Source organism: Nicotiana attenuata, chromosome 7, assembly GCF_001879085.1.
Source record: "Nicotiana attenuata strain UT chromosome 7, NIATTr2, whole genome shotgun sequence".
NCBI lineage: Eukaryota > Viridiplantae > Streptophyta > Magnoliopsida > Solanales > Solanaceae > Nicotiana > Nicotiana attenuata.
In genome coordinates, this window is record NC_031995.1 from 44,256,966 (window position 1) to 44,271,383 (window position 14,418).

The 14,418-nt window shown below is 37.0% G+C and overlaps 1 protein-coding gene across 1 annotated transcript; it reads left to right on the forward strand.

Moving 5' to 3' along the window:
* LOC109230008 (uncharacterized mitochondrial protein AtMg00810-like) lies at positions 6,533-7,571 on the forward strand. Its single transcript, XM_019395546.1, has 4 exons — positions 6,533-6,668; positions 6,898-7,140; positions 7,239-7,303; positions 7,389-7,571. The coding sequence occupies exons 1-4, from the start codon at positions 6,533-6,535 to the stop codon at positions 7,569-7,571; spliced, it is 627 nt and encodes a 208-aa protein (XP_019251091.1).

Here is a 14,418-nt window from a genome sequence, read left to right on the forward strand (position 1 = left end):
AATAGGAATAATTGAGTAACGTTTCTTTTAATGTCATTTATTGCTCGTANCCTCGATCTTTATCATCTTCAGGGCTTACCAAAACCCTTTTACTTCTTGCAGTTAGGGTAAAAACACCATTGCGGAACAGCTTGGGGTGGTAAAGATGAATTAGATGAGAGAAGGTAAAATCAACATCAGCCTTTACCGATACATACCTTAAATAAGCTACTGCTCTCCATACGAGAGGGCCAACTTGAGCCAAACAAATTTTGAAAAAACGACAGAAATCGAGTATGACCGAGTCGATAGCAGGAATAAATCCCAAAGTAAAGGGATAAGTATAAACAGAGGAAAAACCAATCCTATAAGAAGATATTCTCTGGTTTGGGTTAGGAATAACTATATGAAGGTCATCTCTCCAATGACAATCTTTTCGAATAGTGGAAATCAAGGGTTCAGTAATTAAAGAAGGATAGGTGTCAGCTCTCTCTAACTTAATTACTTGGTCACGAAGAGATTCTTTATCATGCTCGAAAGATAAGTCGGTTGGCACTATTTCTTCGACCAAAGCTTCTTGAATAGACTCAGAAGATTCTTTACCTTTAGAAGAAGATCTATTAGTGAAAGAACCTCTAGAAATAGTGCCAGAGCTAGAAGAAGGAGTGATGGAACCAAAGGTACCACCACGAATGGATCCTAGGCCACGAAGCCTACCTCCTCTACCTCTTCTGTGTCTCACAGGGGCATTGGGGAAACTGTCAAGAATTGGGACTCTCCTAGGGTTGGGATTCGAAGATGACATGGTAGAAAGATGTGAACAGAGAAAGAAGTGAATAGGAGTAAATAGTGAAATATTTGGTAAAAATTTGTGGAAGAAGGGTTAAGTTTATATATAAAAGCAACCGTCAAAGACTAAGAAGTGTAAGGATGGAAAGCCTATAATAAAGGCAACTATCACTTCGTGAATAGTGGAGTTGAAGAAGTCTTGAAAAAAGGCTGCAGAATTGCAGAGCTAATGAGAAGGTGACACATATGCAATGCATTAAATAGAAAAGACAACTGAAGCGTTAGTACTGTCATAGCATTGATTATGGCAAAAATTCCCTTTTTAATGAAGATCCACTTCCCAAATATTTAATTGATAAATAAATGGAAATTGGGGGGACTATCTATATTGGGAAAAAACTAAATTTAAATATTGAAGATGACGAGTCATGACACGTGGACCGGTCAAATAGTCAAAGCGTGGTAATCAGTTAGAAGGCACGAGCAACAACAGATGCGGGAAAGAAGATACTTAAAGGCACGAGCTATTATTCAAGTGAAATGAGACTCGTACCTGTTCGAGTCATTTAAAGCTCGAAGATCAGAAGGAATTGAAGACATGAATTTGATAGCGTAAGAGAGTCCAAATTCAGCATTAAATGCCAAATACGTTAGAGAATTTGTATTTAATAGGAATGATTGAGTAACGTTTCTTTTAATGCCATTTATTGCTCGTAATTGCCTCATTAAGACAAAGGCATTACACTTTCTCTTAGAATTAACTATAAAAGGAGAAGGTCTCAACATCTGTAGGACACACGAAATATCATTGAGATTATACTGAAATATATACTTATTCATTGCTTTATTGTTGTTCTCAAAGTCTCTCATTTCTTGATTATCAGTAACCCGATTTCTCTCTTAAATTCTAACTTTAACCAAATATTCAGTTTTTTGGTTAAACAGAACCCCTAACATATAGGTCATACGGCGGCTTCCCATTACCGTCACAAAAATTTCGTCGTCCACAAAGTACTTTTGAAACAATCCCTCGTTCCTATGTAGGTCACTTGCTTAGTTAATTATTTTATTCCAAATGTCATACCCCTATAATATTTTAAATTTCTGATTCTGCCATTATCCAACGGTATTGACCTCTGATTTAATCAAACGTGGTCGGTGAGTAACTTTCCTTGAGCTTCTGCTACTGTTCTTCCTGGTCACTGCAATATCCTATTGGATTGTTAGTGTAGTTATTGATCGAAAAAGAAGAGAAAAATAAATCTAAATTATAATAAACAAAAACAATGACTTTTTAATTGTCTATTAAGAGAATTTGTGTCTGTTAAGAATAACTATCTTAACAAATATCTTATATTACAAGTACCCTTTTTTTGCCTCCTAAACATACATATATCGAACTGGATTTTGCCAACAGTTTACTTCTCTTTCCCTCTCAAAATATTCATATAGTTTGGGATGATTAAAATTTATAACTGCACTTGGATTACATTTACCTTTGTAAAATCCCGGAGAAATTCTATCACAAACCCAAGAGCAATAGAATGAAGACTTAGCTAGCGTCAGGACATAGATTTTGTTGAAACGTGAAAAAAGAGTTTTTGAGGTCGTGTTGAAAAATAATTTTTAGAAGTTGAAGTTGTGTTTGGATATGCATTTTATTTGAAAAAAAACTTGAATTTTTTTGAATGGAAGAAAAAATATGCAGTTTTTGGGAACTTGAAAATTTTTGAATTTTTTTTTCTAAAACAAGATCATATTTCATAAATAAAAAATTTAAAAAAATAAAGCCAGAATCTATGGCCAAACGGGAGCTTAAATTCCTTAGGGATATAAATTACTCCGACAAAGCCACCAATCTTCCGTTTCACATATTTTTCTAACATGGACTATTATGAACATTGCTCAGGTCGCCTAGGTCGTCAACTAGCTATCTTGAAGAGTTGGTTTGGATTGTGGGCAAGGACTGGTCTTCACTTAGCAAGCCCTGATGCTAAAACGGTTCGCCAATTGACACACTCATCACGGGTAGCCGGAGCAAAGCAGAGAAAGCAGAGAACATTGCAGATGATCTCTAGTGGAATGTTGACACGTAGAACGTCCAAGAAATGTATGCTAGGGAGTTGCATGATCTAATTGGCTAGAAGATATTTGGATAGTCACTTTGACGACTATTGTAAACCAAAAATCTACATTTTGAGGCTTGTCGATTGCGAGAAACAAGCACCAGAGAGTGTTGAGTGTTGTATTGAGGATATAGACACAAGGGTAGTTAAGTAGTTATAGCGTAGAGGGTAATTACGTAATTTGTGGATTAGTTAGTTTAGGCGGTTAGAACAGTGTATTAATACCGAGTACTGTAGCTTCCTTCTTCAATACAACAGTTCCCCTTTTTCTCATTGTCTCCTCTCTCTTCTGACTATGTCTAAGCTTAGCTAAAGCACTCCCATGGCAGTCTCCGACATGGTATCAGAGCTAGCGGAGATGATCTAAACACGCCTCTTCGTCACTCGATTGCAGAAGCTAGAGCTCAGTTAGAAGATAGACGATTTCTCAAAACTCTGACATTTTCTTCGATTCAGAAATGGGGGAAAACAAAATTGACCATACGCATCCGCTATTCGTGCATCCATCAGACACTCCGAGCTTATTGCTAATTCCGGTTCAGCTCAAAGGATCCAAAAACTATGGCTTATGGCGGAGATCGATGAATATCGCACTTCAAGCTAAGCGAAAGCTAGGGTTTGTTGATGGTAAACACACCAAGGCGTCATTTCCGGCAGCATTGCATGAGGATTGGGAAACTTGTAACGCAATAGTCCTTTCATTATTGTATCGCCAGATCTACTTAGTGGGATAGTGTATGCATCGAATGCCCGAGCTGTGTGGGAGGATCTTCGTTAAAGATTTGACAAGGTCAATCGAATGAGGATCTATCAGCTACATAGGGAAATTGCAACAATATCTCAAGGTACCGACTCTATTTCTACATATTTTACAAAATTAAAGGAATTATGGGGTGAATTTGATGCAATTGTGCCGCCTCCTAGCTCTGTAAAGGACTATGTTGAGCTCTTGAATCAACAGAGGTTACTTCAATTTTTAGAAGGTCTAAATGACTCATATAGTCAGGCAAGACGTCAAATTCTTATGAAATCCACTGAATCTAGTCTAAAACAAGCATATGCCATGGTTATCGAGGATGAGACTCAGAAAGGATCGCCAGGCCATAGATCTACAGGTCTCAACTTACTAATGGAGGGCAATCACATTACTGCACTTTGGAGTGCTAAAGGACCTCAGATGCAGAAACCTAGAAAGAATTTCAATATAAGTGTGAATTCTGTAGAATGAAAGGACATAGCAAAGAGAATTGTTATCAATTAATTGGATATTCAACAGATTTCAAGGGCAGAAGAAAGCCAGTGGCTAATTCAGCATATTTTGGTAATTCTGCACAACTAGGGAATCATGGACAACATCAAGGAATGGGAAATAATTCATGAAATGGTCACACATGTTATGGAGCTACACGACCATTAGGTCCAAATGTTGATTACACCAATGCAGGTTATACAGGATCAACAAGTAGTTTTGCAGGTGCGGAGAAAGATGCAAGACTGAGCATGCAGATGCTAACGCCATTCACTCTAGAACAATATAACCAAATTCTGAAGATGCTACAAAAGGACAATACACCTGAATCAACAACTAATGCAGCTAATGCAGCAGGTATAACTGGCCCTCTAATGCTTGCAAATGCAGTTAGTATAACATATTTTACTGATAGTAAAGCAAAGGATGTTAAGTGGATAGTAGATACAGGGGCAACGGATCACACGGTGTCAAATAGTGAAATGATTCCTAAGCCTAAAGTGCAGTCTAAAAGAATAGGTGGAAAAGTTCATTTTCCAAATGGAGATAGCTTGGCCATTTCTTGTGTAGGATGTTCTGAATTAGATCAAGGGATTATATCCATTGTTCTTTGCATCCCACGTTTTAAATACAATTTAGTGTCAAAACGGACTAGGGAGCTAAACTGTTGTATGCTGTTCTTTCCTGATTTTTGCCTGATCCAGGACCTTCACACTGGGAAGGAGAAGGGGACTGGTACGCTTAAAAGAGATCTATACTATTGGCCTCACAGTGATAGAGATTGGGTTCAAGCCTCAGCAACACTGTGTGTGACCAATGAAGAAGAGCTATAGCACAAAAGACTTGGGCACATTCCACACAAGGTTCTACAGCAGATGCACATAATAAAACATAATAGGTTGTATAGTAATAATGTCTGTCCTATTTGTCCCTTGGCAAAACAGACAAGATTTCCTTTTCCACAAAGTACTAGTAGGGCTTCTAAAGCATTTGATTTGATGCATGGTGATGTATGGGGTCCTTATAAAACCCCTACCTATGATGGAATAGATTTTTTCTCACATTAGTAGATGACTATAGTAGAATGGTTTGGATATTTCTGCTCAAACTTAAAAGTGATGTACCTACTGTAATAAAAGACTGCAAGACTCTTGTGAAGACTCAGTTTAACAGTGCAATAAAGGTGTTCAGGAAAGACAATGGAACAGAGTTCTTTAATTCACATTGTGCAGATATATTTAGGAATGCAGGTGTGGTTCATCAAAGTTCCTGTGTCTACACACCCCAACAGAATGGAGTGGTAGAAACGAAACACAGACAGAATTTTAAGGTTGCTAGGGCCATCAAGTTTCAGGGAAGCACTCCATTGAGATTATGGGGATTTTGTGTACAGAATGCAGTATATCTGATTAATAGAATCCCATCTACAGTAATAGCAGGAAAGTCTCCCTTTGAAAAGTTCTATGGTCGACCACTTAGACTGCAACATCTCAAGGTTCTGGGAAGCCTATGCTATGCTACTGTCACTGATAGAAGTGACAAATTTGGAGCTAGAGCAGAACCAGCAGAGCATATGGGATATTCATCCACTCAAAAGGGTTATAGGCTATACAGTCTCACTAACAAGCATATTTTAGTAAGTAGGGATGTCTCTTTCAAGGAATACACTTTTCCATTCATCACCACAACTTCCACAGGCAGGAGGACTAATGTTGAGCAGTTTGTTGATGCAGATGATGCTTTCATCATTGATCCTACCTTTGAAGTCTCAGAGATAGCTCTTGATTCAGTAGTAGCACCTCCACCTTCTCCTAAGGCTTCCTCAGCTCCTACTACTTCTGATCCATCTTCTGAGACTCTGCAACAGCCTCACCTCACATCACCTCCTGCAGCAGTGATGCCACTCCCAACTATGGCTCCATTACATGATTTGCTAGAAAAAGGACTAAGGAAGTCTACTAGGACTTCCAAAACACCTGGCTGGCTCAATGACTTTGTTCATGGAATGCCAAAAGCTGGTCTTTCTACTGCTTTGGGTTCCAGTTATCCCATGTCTGCATACATGTCTTATGCTTCATTGTCTCCACCTTACTTCAAGGCACTTTGATCTTTCTCAACTGTTATAGAACCAACTTCCTATGCTGATGCCCTTCGAGATCCCAAGTGGATTGCAGCCATGGATGCAGAGTTACAGGCCCTACATGACAACCACACCTAGAAGTTAGTTCCCTTGCCAACTGATAAGAGAGCTATAGGGTGTAAATGGGTGTTTAAGGTGAAGTACAATGCCAAAGGTGAGGTGGAAAGGTATAAAGCTCGCTTAGTGGCCACAGGTTACACATAAAAAGAGGGTCTTGATTATCAAGACACCTTCTCACCTGTGGTGAAAATGGTCATAGTAAGGATTGTTCTATCTTTAGCTGCTACGCAAGGATGGAAGTTGCACCAAATGGATATCTTCAATGCCTTTCTTCAAGGTGATTTGCTGGAAGAAGTGTGTATGACTCCACCCCCTAGTCTTCTAGGTGAGGGGGAGCCTCCTAGAGTTTGCTAGCTTCAGAAGTCCTTGTATGGGCTCAAGCAAGCCTCTAGGCAATGGAACTTGAGGCTCAGTAAGGCCCTCTCATCCTTAGGTTTTGTAGAGAGTCATCATGACTATTCCCTCTTCAATAAGAGGTCTAGTTCTAATTTGGTCATTATTCTGATCTATGAGGATGATCTATTAACACTAGCTCATCTCCTCAGTTAATTCAGGATGCCAAAGTTGTGCTTCAATATCACTTCAAGATCAAGGACCTGGGGGGATGAGATACTTCCTTGGTCTTGAAGTTGCAAGAAGTAGACATGGAATTTTTGTTTGTCAAAGGAAGTTCACACCTGATATCATTGCCACACTTGGGCTTGCAGGTTCTAAGCCAGCCTGCACACCTTTAGACACAAGCCATAAGCTCACCAGTGCAGAGTATGATCAAGCCAATGCACATGGAACTCTAGATGGTGATGAATTAGTTAGTAATCCAAGCAACTATTAGAAATTAGTTGGGAAGCTATTGTACCTTACCATGACAAGGCCAGACATTAGTTATGCTATGCAGAATTTAAGCCAATTCTTGCACAAGCCAAAGAAGTCACATATGGAAGGAGCACTGAGGGTGGTAAGGTACCTAAAGGATGCACCTGGGCTGGGGATTCTGCTATCATCTCAATCTTCTGACCAGCTCACAGTATATTGTAATGCAGATTAGGCTACTTGCCCAATGACTAGAAGGTCAGTGAGTGGGCTTATAGTAAAGCTTGGTGACTCTCTTATCTCCTGGAAGTCCAAGAAACAAAATACAATGTCAAGAAGCTCTGCGAAAGCTGAGTACAAAAGTATGGCCAATGCAATAGCAGAAGTAGTCTGGTTAACAGGGTTGTTTAAAGAATGAATGTGGACTTGAAGCTTCTAGTGAAGTTGTATTGTGATAGTAAAGCGGCTATTCAGATTGCTGCAAATCCCATCTATCATGAAAGAACCAAACATATCGAGATTGACTTCCATTTTATTCGAGAAAAGATTCAACAAGGCCTAATTCAGACTGCACATGTTTCTACTAACCTGCAGATAGGAGATGTACTAACCAAAGGACTAGGGAAGGCACAACATGATTTCCTACTATCCAAGCTGGGAGTATACAACTTATTCACACTACATAGCTTGAGGGGGAGTATTGAGGATATAGACACAAGGGTAGTTAAGTAGTTATAGTGTAGAGGGTAATTATGTAATTTGTGGATTAGTTAGTTTAGGCGGTTAGAACAGTGTATTAATACCGTGTACTGTAGTTTCCTTCTTCAATACAACAGTTCCCCTTTTTCTCAATCTCTTCTCTCTTCGGACTATGTCTAAGCTTAGCTCAAGCACATCCATGGTAGTCACCAACATGTTGCGTTGCACTACAACTTGATAGAGAGCGAGATAGATTGACCGGAGTCTCTGCACACCATGTTTCATGCCCTAGGTGCCAGGTGTGCTACAGCGCACGTTCATGACGAATTTTCTTTAAAGAATTAAGTTCAAGACCTTTCCTATTTTCCCCCATTGAGTCTTTTAATAGCCTAGGGTTTTTTTCTTTGAAGCAACTAGCATATTTTGAGAGTAGAAACTCCTTTGAGAGAGAATTGGACCTTTTGATTCTTGTTTGACTTTGGATTGTCTATTTTCAAAAATTGAGATTCTTGAGGGTAATCTTCTTTTCCTTCATTTCTATCTAGGATTCCTTTTTGTCATTCCTTGGAAGCGATCGAAGTTGTCCAATATTGTTTGAGACGTTCATCTAGGGTTTTTAAAAAAAATTCACTGCTTGATTGTTTCAGATTACTTTATGTGAAATCTATAGTTGGTTTATGAGGTTGGGGTTGATTGGCTCCAATACTAGATTGAGGTAGATTGACTTCAGGAGTAGGTTGAGGCAAAAAAGTCTCACGTACATGAAGTAAACTAGTTCGAGATAGGAGGGAATGTGAAGGGATTACGTGAGGCATTTGAGCTGCTTGAGGCTCTATTGTGTGTGTTTTCCTTTTATGGAATTTTTCTCCTTTACCATTAGTTTTCCCAGCTTGTTTAGATCCTGTATTACCTGACATCTGGGGGAAGAAACAAATAATGTTGATACAATCTTTAGTAAGCTGACAAACAACTAGGTTCATAACTTAAGAAGAAAAACATCATACATAACAGTAGAACAACATAATTAATTATTTAAGAGAACCAAATATGCAAACATTGGATTACTTCAAGACCATAAAAGAAATAAGATATCATTTACTGTAAATACCATCTTGAAGTTTAGAATGATTCAAGGACAAATGAAAATTGACAAATGAAGATTCTCAAAATTCTAAATAGTTCTATAAAACTTCAAAATATCTTAAAATAAACCTACTGTAAATAAGAAAATATAAAATAATTAACAAATTAGTATTCTCATTCTTCATTTTCATCTTCATCTTCATCTTCATACTCATCATCATCTTGGGTTTGACAGTGATCTTGTGAATCATCACTATCAAAAAGCTCTTCCTCTTCTTCACTTGCTATCTCCTCATCTTCATCGTCAATTAAATGATATCCGTCTTCGTTGATGAATGGTTGAATACTACTCATATCAACCTCCTCACCAACAACTTGATCATCTTGTAAGAAATCAATTGGATCATCCTCTATGCTTGGATTAACATGTGACTGCTCCTCTTGGTAAGCAACTTCCACATTATGTCTTTCATCCACAACTTCTCTTGGCTTTGTCTTTATAAAAACCCACCAATCATCCTTATCTCCTTTGCTTTCAGGATGATTTGCATAATAAACTTGTGTTACAGTTTCAGGAAAGATGAAAGGGTCAACTTTAGCATATCTTCCCGTTTTTCGAAACTCGACAATGCCAAATTGGCTATCAACTTTCATGCCATGTTTAGACGGATAAAACTAATCACAATAAAATAAAACTAACTTTTGAGTGGTCCTTGTCCATTACAATTTGAGAATCTCCTTTATAACACCATAATAGTCATTTGTAGTACCATCATGTCCGATGCCACTAACACATACTCCACTGTTAAATATTTTTCTTCTTTACCCCATGCAGAAGTGCAAAATTTGTATCCATTCGCAATATAAACAGGACATGAAGTTACCTTTCTTAGTGGTCCCTCTGCTAAGACTTACAAATACGGATTCAACGTCTCTTGTGGATTTTTATTGACCTATTGTATAATAATAATAAGAAGAAGAAGAAGAAGTTAGATTTATATATTAAATGATATTTATCTTTTATAATGATATGTTCTTCAGTAATAACTAGTTTATGTTATTCCATACATAATCTTTGAACCATCGTGGAAAGCCAGCTTCAATTTGTTTATCAATGACATCTTCACTAAGATCACCATAAGTAACTCTGAGAAGTTGCTCATACAAACTGCAGCCACACATTAGTTATAATCAAAATATAATTAAGTTACTCTTAATAGTTAAATTCATATAATGCTTAAAACTTACTTGAGGAAAGGTTTAACTTCATCACAATTTAAAAGAACATGTAAATGTGCTGGATCAACTTCTTTATCGTCTAACCACCGAATGCCATCATCGCCATAAGTCCGGCCAGAAGAATTAAACACAGATAGAGTCGGTTGGGTTGCACCTTTTTCAGTTATATCATTATTACGACCAACTCTATTGTTGCTGGACAGGACATGCAATTCAAAATAATGGGAAGAAAAGTATGAGATTTCTTGAAGCAAGTATGCTTGAACAATTGATCCTTCGACTCTGGATTTATTTTCTATGGTCTTCTTAACTTTGTTTAGGATCCTACAATAATTATAAAAATAAACTATATAGTATGCTGAAGGTGATAAATGACAAATTCTCAGTAGAAAACTACACACCTTTCAAATGGATACATCCATCGATATTGAGCTGGCCCACTAACCGTTGCTTCATATGGAAAATGAATTAATAAATGCTCCATTGAATCAAAAAATGCTGGTGGAAATATTCTCTCCAACTTACACATGATTACAGGAATATTCTATTCCATTTGTATTAAATGATCCTCATGTAATACTGTTGAGCACACGTCTTTAAAAAGCCGACTAAGTTCAGTTATAGGCTTCCAGATTGGTTTTAGAAGTGCATTAAAAGCAATTGGTAGAAGACATTGCATAAAAATGTGCAATCATGACTTTTCATCCCAAAGAGCTTTAAGTGTTGCATATCAACACGTTTATCTAAATTTGAAGCATAGCCATCAGGCATCTTTAACTGTTTAACCCATTAACATACATCTTTCTTTTGGTTCTGATTTAATAAACTTTGCTTTGGGTTTAATCCATCTCCCATTACCATCACATTGCAAGTGTAAATAATTTCGACGACAATGTTCTTTCAAGTCCATTCTTGCCTTCTCATTATCCTTAGTTTTATCTTTGTTGTCCATAATACTATGAAAAACATTATCGAAGACATTCTTCTCTATGTGCATTAGATCAAGATTGTGACGAATTAGATTGGTCTTCCAATATGGAAGATCCCAAAAAATACTTCTTTTAGTCCAATTATGGGTAGTTCCATATCCATAGAACTTGCGCGGACCTGATTCGGTTATCTTAGAAAACTCTCTAACTTTTTCCCGCACTTGATCCTCAGTTAACCTAGGAGGAGGTCTAGACTTCTCCGCTCTCCCTTTGTAGAAAGCATTTGTGTTTCTTCTAAAAGCATGATTAGGAGGCAAGAATTGGCGATGACAGTCAAACCAAGTATTTTTCCTTCCATATTTCAACCGAAAAGCTTTTGATTGTTCCATGCAAATTGGCCATGCTAATTTACCCGCCGTACTTCACCCTGATAGCATACCATAAGCAGAAAAATTATTAATTGTCCACATTAATGCTGCTCGCATGAGAAAATTTTGCTTCTTTGACACGTCATAAGTTAGTACACCATCAGTCCATAGTTGTTGCAGTTCATCTATTAACGGTTGAAGATATACATCAATTTTCCCCTTGGGATTATGAGGACCTGGAATGACCAATGTTAAGAACATGTATGGGGCAGTCATACATAGAACCGGAGGAAGATTATAGGGAGTAACAATTACTGGCCAACAAGAGTATGGTGATGTTGACTGGCTATACGGTGTAATTCCATCAGAACATAAGCCAAGCCTAACATTTCTAGGTTCTATAGAAAAGTTCGGATAGGTTCGATCGAAATGTTTCCATGTTTCTCCATCTGAAGGTTGGCACAGCACGCCATCTTTCCTACGATTTTCATAATTCCACCTCATGTGCTCCGCAAATTTTGTGGAAGCATATAGTCGTTGAAGCCTAGGAATGAGTGGCAAGTAATGCAATCTCTTACGTGGAACCTTCTTATTTTGCTTGCGCACTTGTTCTTTATAACGAGGTTCATGACAAAACTTACACTCGGTCATGTTTATGTCAGCCTTGTAGTACAACATACATGAATTAACACAACAATCAATTTTTTGACTAATTAGACCAAGCCCTGAGACTAGCTTGCCTGGTAGTAATTAAGAGGTATCTTATTATCGGGGGAATTTGAATCCTACATCAATTGTGCCATTGCATTAAAACAACTTTGGGACATATTGTGTTCAGATTTGATACTCATCATTCTAACCGCCATAGACAACTCTGAATATTTACATCCGGACCATAATGGTTGCTGAGCTAAATTCAACATGTCATAAAACTTAGTAGCTTCCATATTTGGAGGCTCTTCTAAATTGGGTTCTATTTAATGCCCAAATTCTACGCCAGCAGCATCATAAACCATACCTTGATAACTAGTTACATGTTCATAGTCATCCCCTAGAATGCTACTTTGACTGCTTGAAGCCATGTCAAATTTACACCCTTGATTACTACTGTAACCACCTGAATTGTTATGTTCATTTAAATTAATTGGAGGTGCTTCTTCTTCATGTGGTGTCCAATACCAATATCTTGATGTGAATCCACTTCGATAAACATGCATTAACTTCATCTGGCGTAAGGTGCTTCATATTTTTACAACGCTTGCAAGGACACCTTATGACTCCCTCAGATAAGTACTTCCGTTGACGACAAGCAAATTCAATAAACTTCTCCATGCCACTTATAAATTCAGTTGTATATCCTGCTCGACCTGGGAGAAGTCTATTTTCCATCCATTTTCGATGCTCGGTAATTTTCATTATCTATACCAAAAGTTAAACGCATTTAGACACATTAATAATGACATGCGGACACTAGATTAGGTATGCCACCGGTATTATATAAGTAAACACAAACAGATAAGAAGTATTATTTAATAATCTCACCAAAACTTTAACCAACCAAAACAGTAAGCACACCGCCTTAACACCAAACTATTAAATTTAGTTCCAGCGAAACTTTTGAGGTATCAATTGCAGTATATAATACCTTTGGTCCAATTTATTATTCGACGCCATCCTTCCCCGTTCACTTTTGTTCTTCTTTTATTCTTCTTTATCTTCTCACTTCGTTAACTATATATTGAAAATACTGTAAAGATAATAAGATCATATTTACAAAGTTTTGCAGCATGAGGTATCTAGAAATTCTATTACACCATTGTTTTCTTCTGCATATAACTCTAACTAAATAGTTGATCATCACCATTATTATATAGTTCCAGAGAAAATTCTTAGATTCCAATCAATTTACTCAAACAAGTATTTGTCCGTGGTAAAGAATTAACTTTAGCCATTTAAGAATTAGTTGATGAACTTATTTTAGCCATTCCACGTATCTCTCTTCAAAGAAATTCTCACAATGGCCTCGAAAATTGACAAATACAACTATAATGAATATTAAGACCATAACATGACAAGACCAAAGTTAAACGCCTAAAGACATGGACAAAGAAGATTAAAAACTATCTAGATGAAGAAGCAAGAATGTATGTGGGTTACCTTCTTCAGGCCTTTGCCGAGGATTGCCGACTGTGAGAGGAAAGCCTTGGGTCGAGAATAACTGTATTTTGGAGAAACCCTTGAGCCCTAGAATTTGGTATTGCAATATGAAGGGTTTCAGAAATTGAGAGCCATCTTAGAGAGGGGAAAACCCCTCGCATTATGTATTTGGCAAAAAATTTGTATTTATTTAATTTTATGTATAATTCTTGTCTTTATAAATCTATATTAATTTATTAAAGTGAAAATTCTTGAATATATAAATAGAACTATCTCATTGTTAAAAAAAAAGAAAGATAAATAATACGTCATGGAAAAAATATATAATTTTCAATTTTTTAAAAAACTCAAAAAATAAAAATCACATGACTCAAAAAAACATTTTAATTTTTGACTATACTACCCAATTTGATGTCATTAATATTATCCACATGTGCAAATTGACTTTTTTATTCTTTGATCTAAATTTATTCCTTTTTATCAAAGAGTAATTGATTGAACGTCTTAGTGAGATTTATCGTTTTACTTAGAATTGTGTTCGAAATGAATAAATAAAAAGAATCTCACTAAAATATCCCCAAGTAATTTCCCAAGTAAATAATATCCCCATGTAAAATCCCATGTGATTATCCCTAGCAAAACTCACAGGTAGTCTACCTGGAGATATTCATGCGGATTATCAAAGGAAAATTTTTTTTTTTTTTCGTTCTCTTTCTAACGGATTTACCTGCGGATATGGTATATGCGGATTTAATTCCCAACTAATTCCCCAAGTGCTATTTTCGCGCTA

Excerpts from the sequence above, each read along its gene's own strand:
- LOC109230008 (XM_019395546.1), top strand. The coding sequence starts at position 6,533 with ATGGTCATAGTAAGGATTGTTCTATCTTTAGCTGCTACGCAAGGATGG. Across the intron at positions 6,669-6,897 it reads TCCACCCCCTAGTCTTCTAG|GATGCCAAAGTTGTGCTTCA; the intron begins GTGAGGGGGAGC and ends CAGTTAATTCAG. Across the intron at positions 7,141-7,238 it reads TGCACATGGAACTCTAGATG|AATTTAAGCCAATTCTTGCA; the intron begins GTGATGAATTAG and ends TATGCTATGCAG.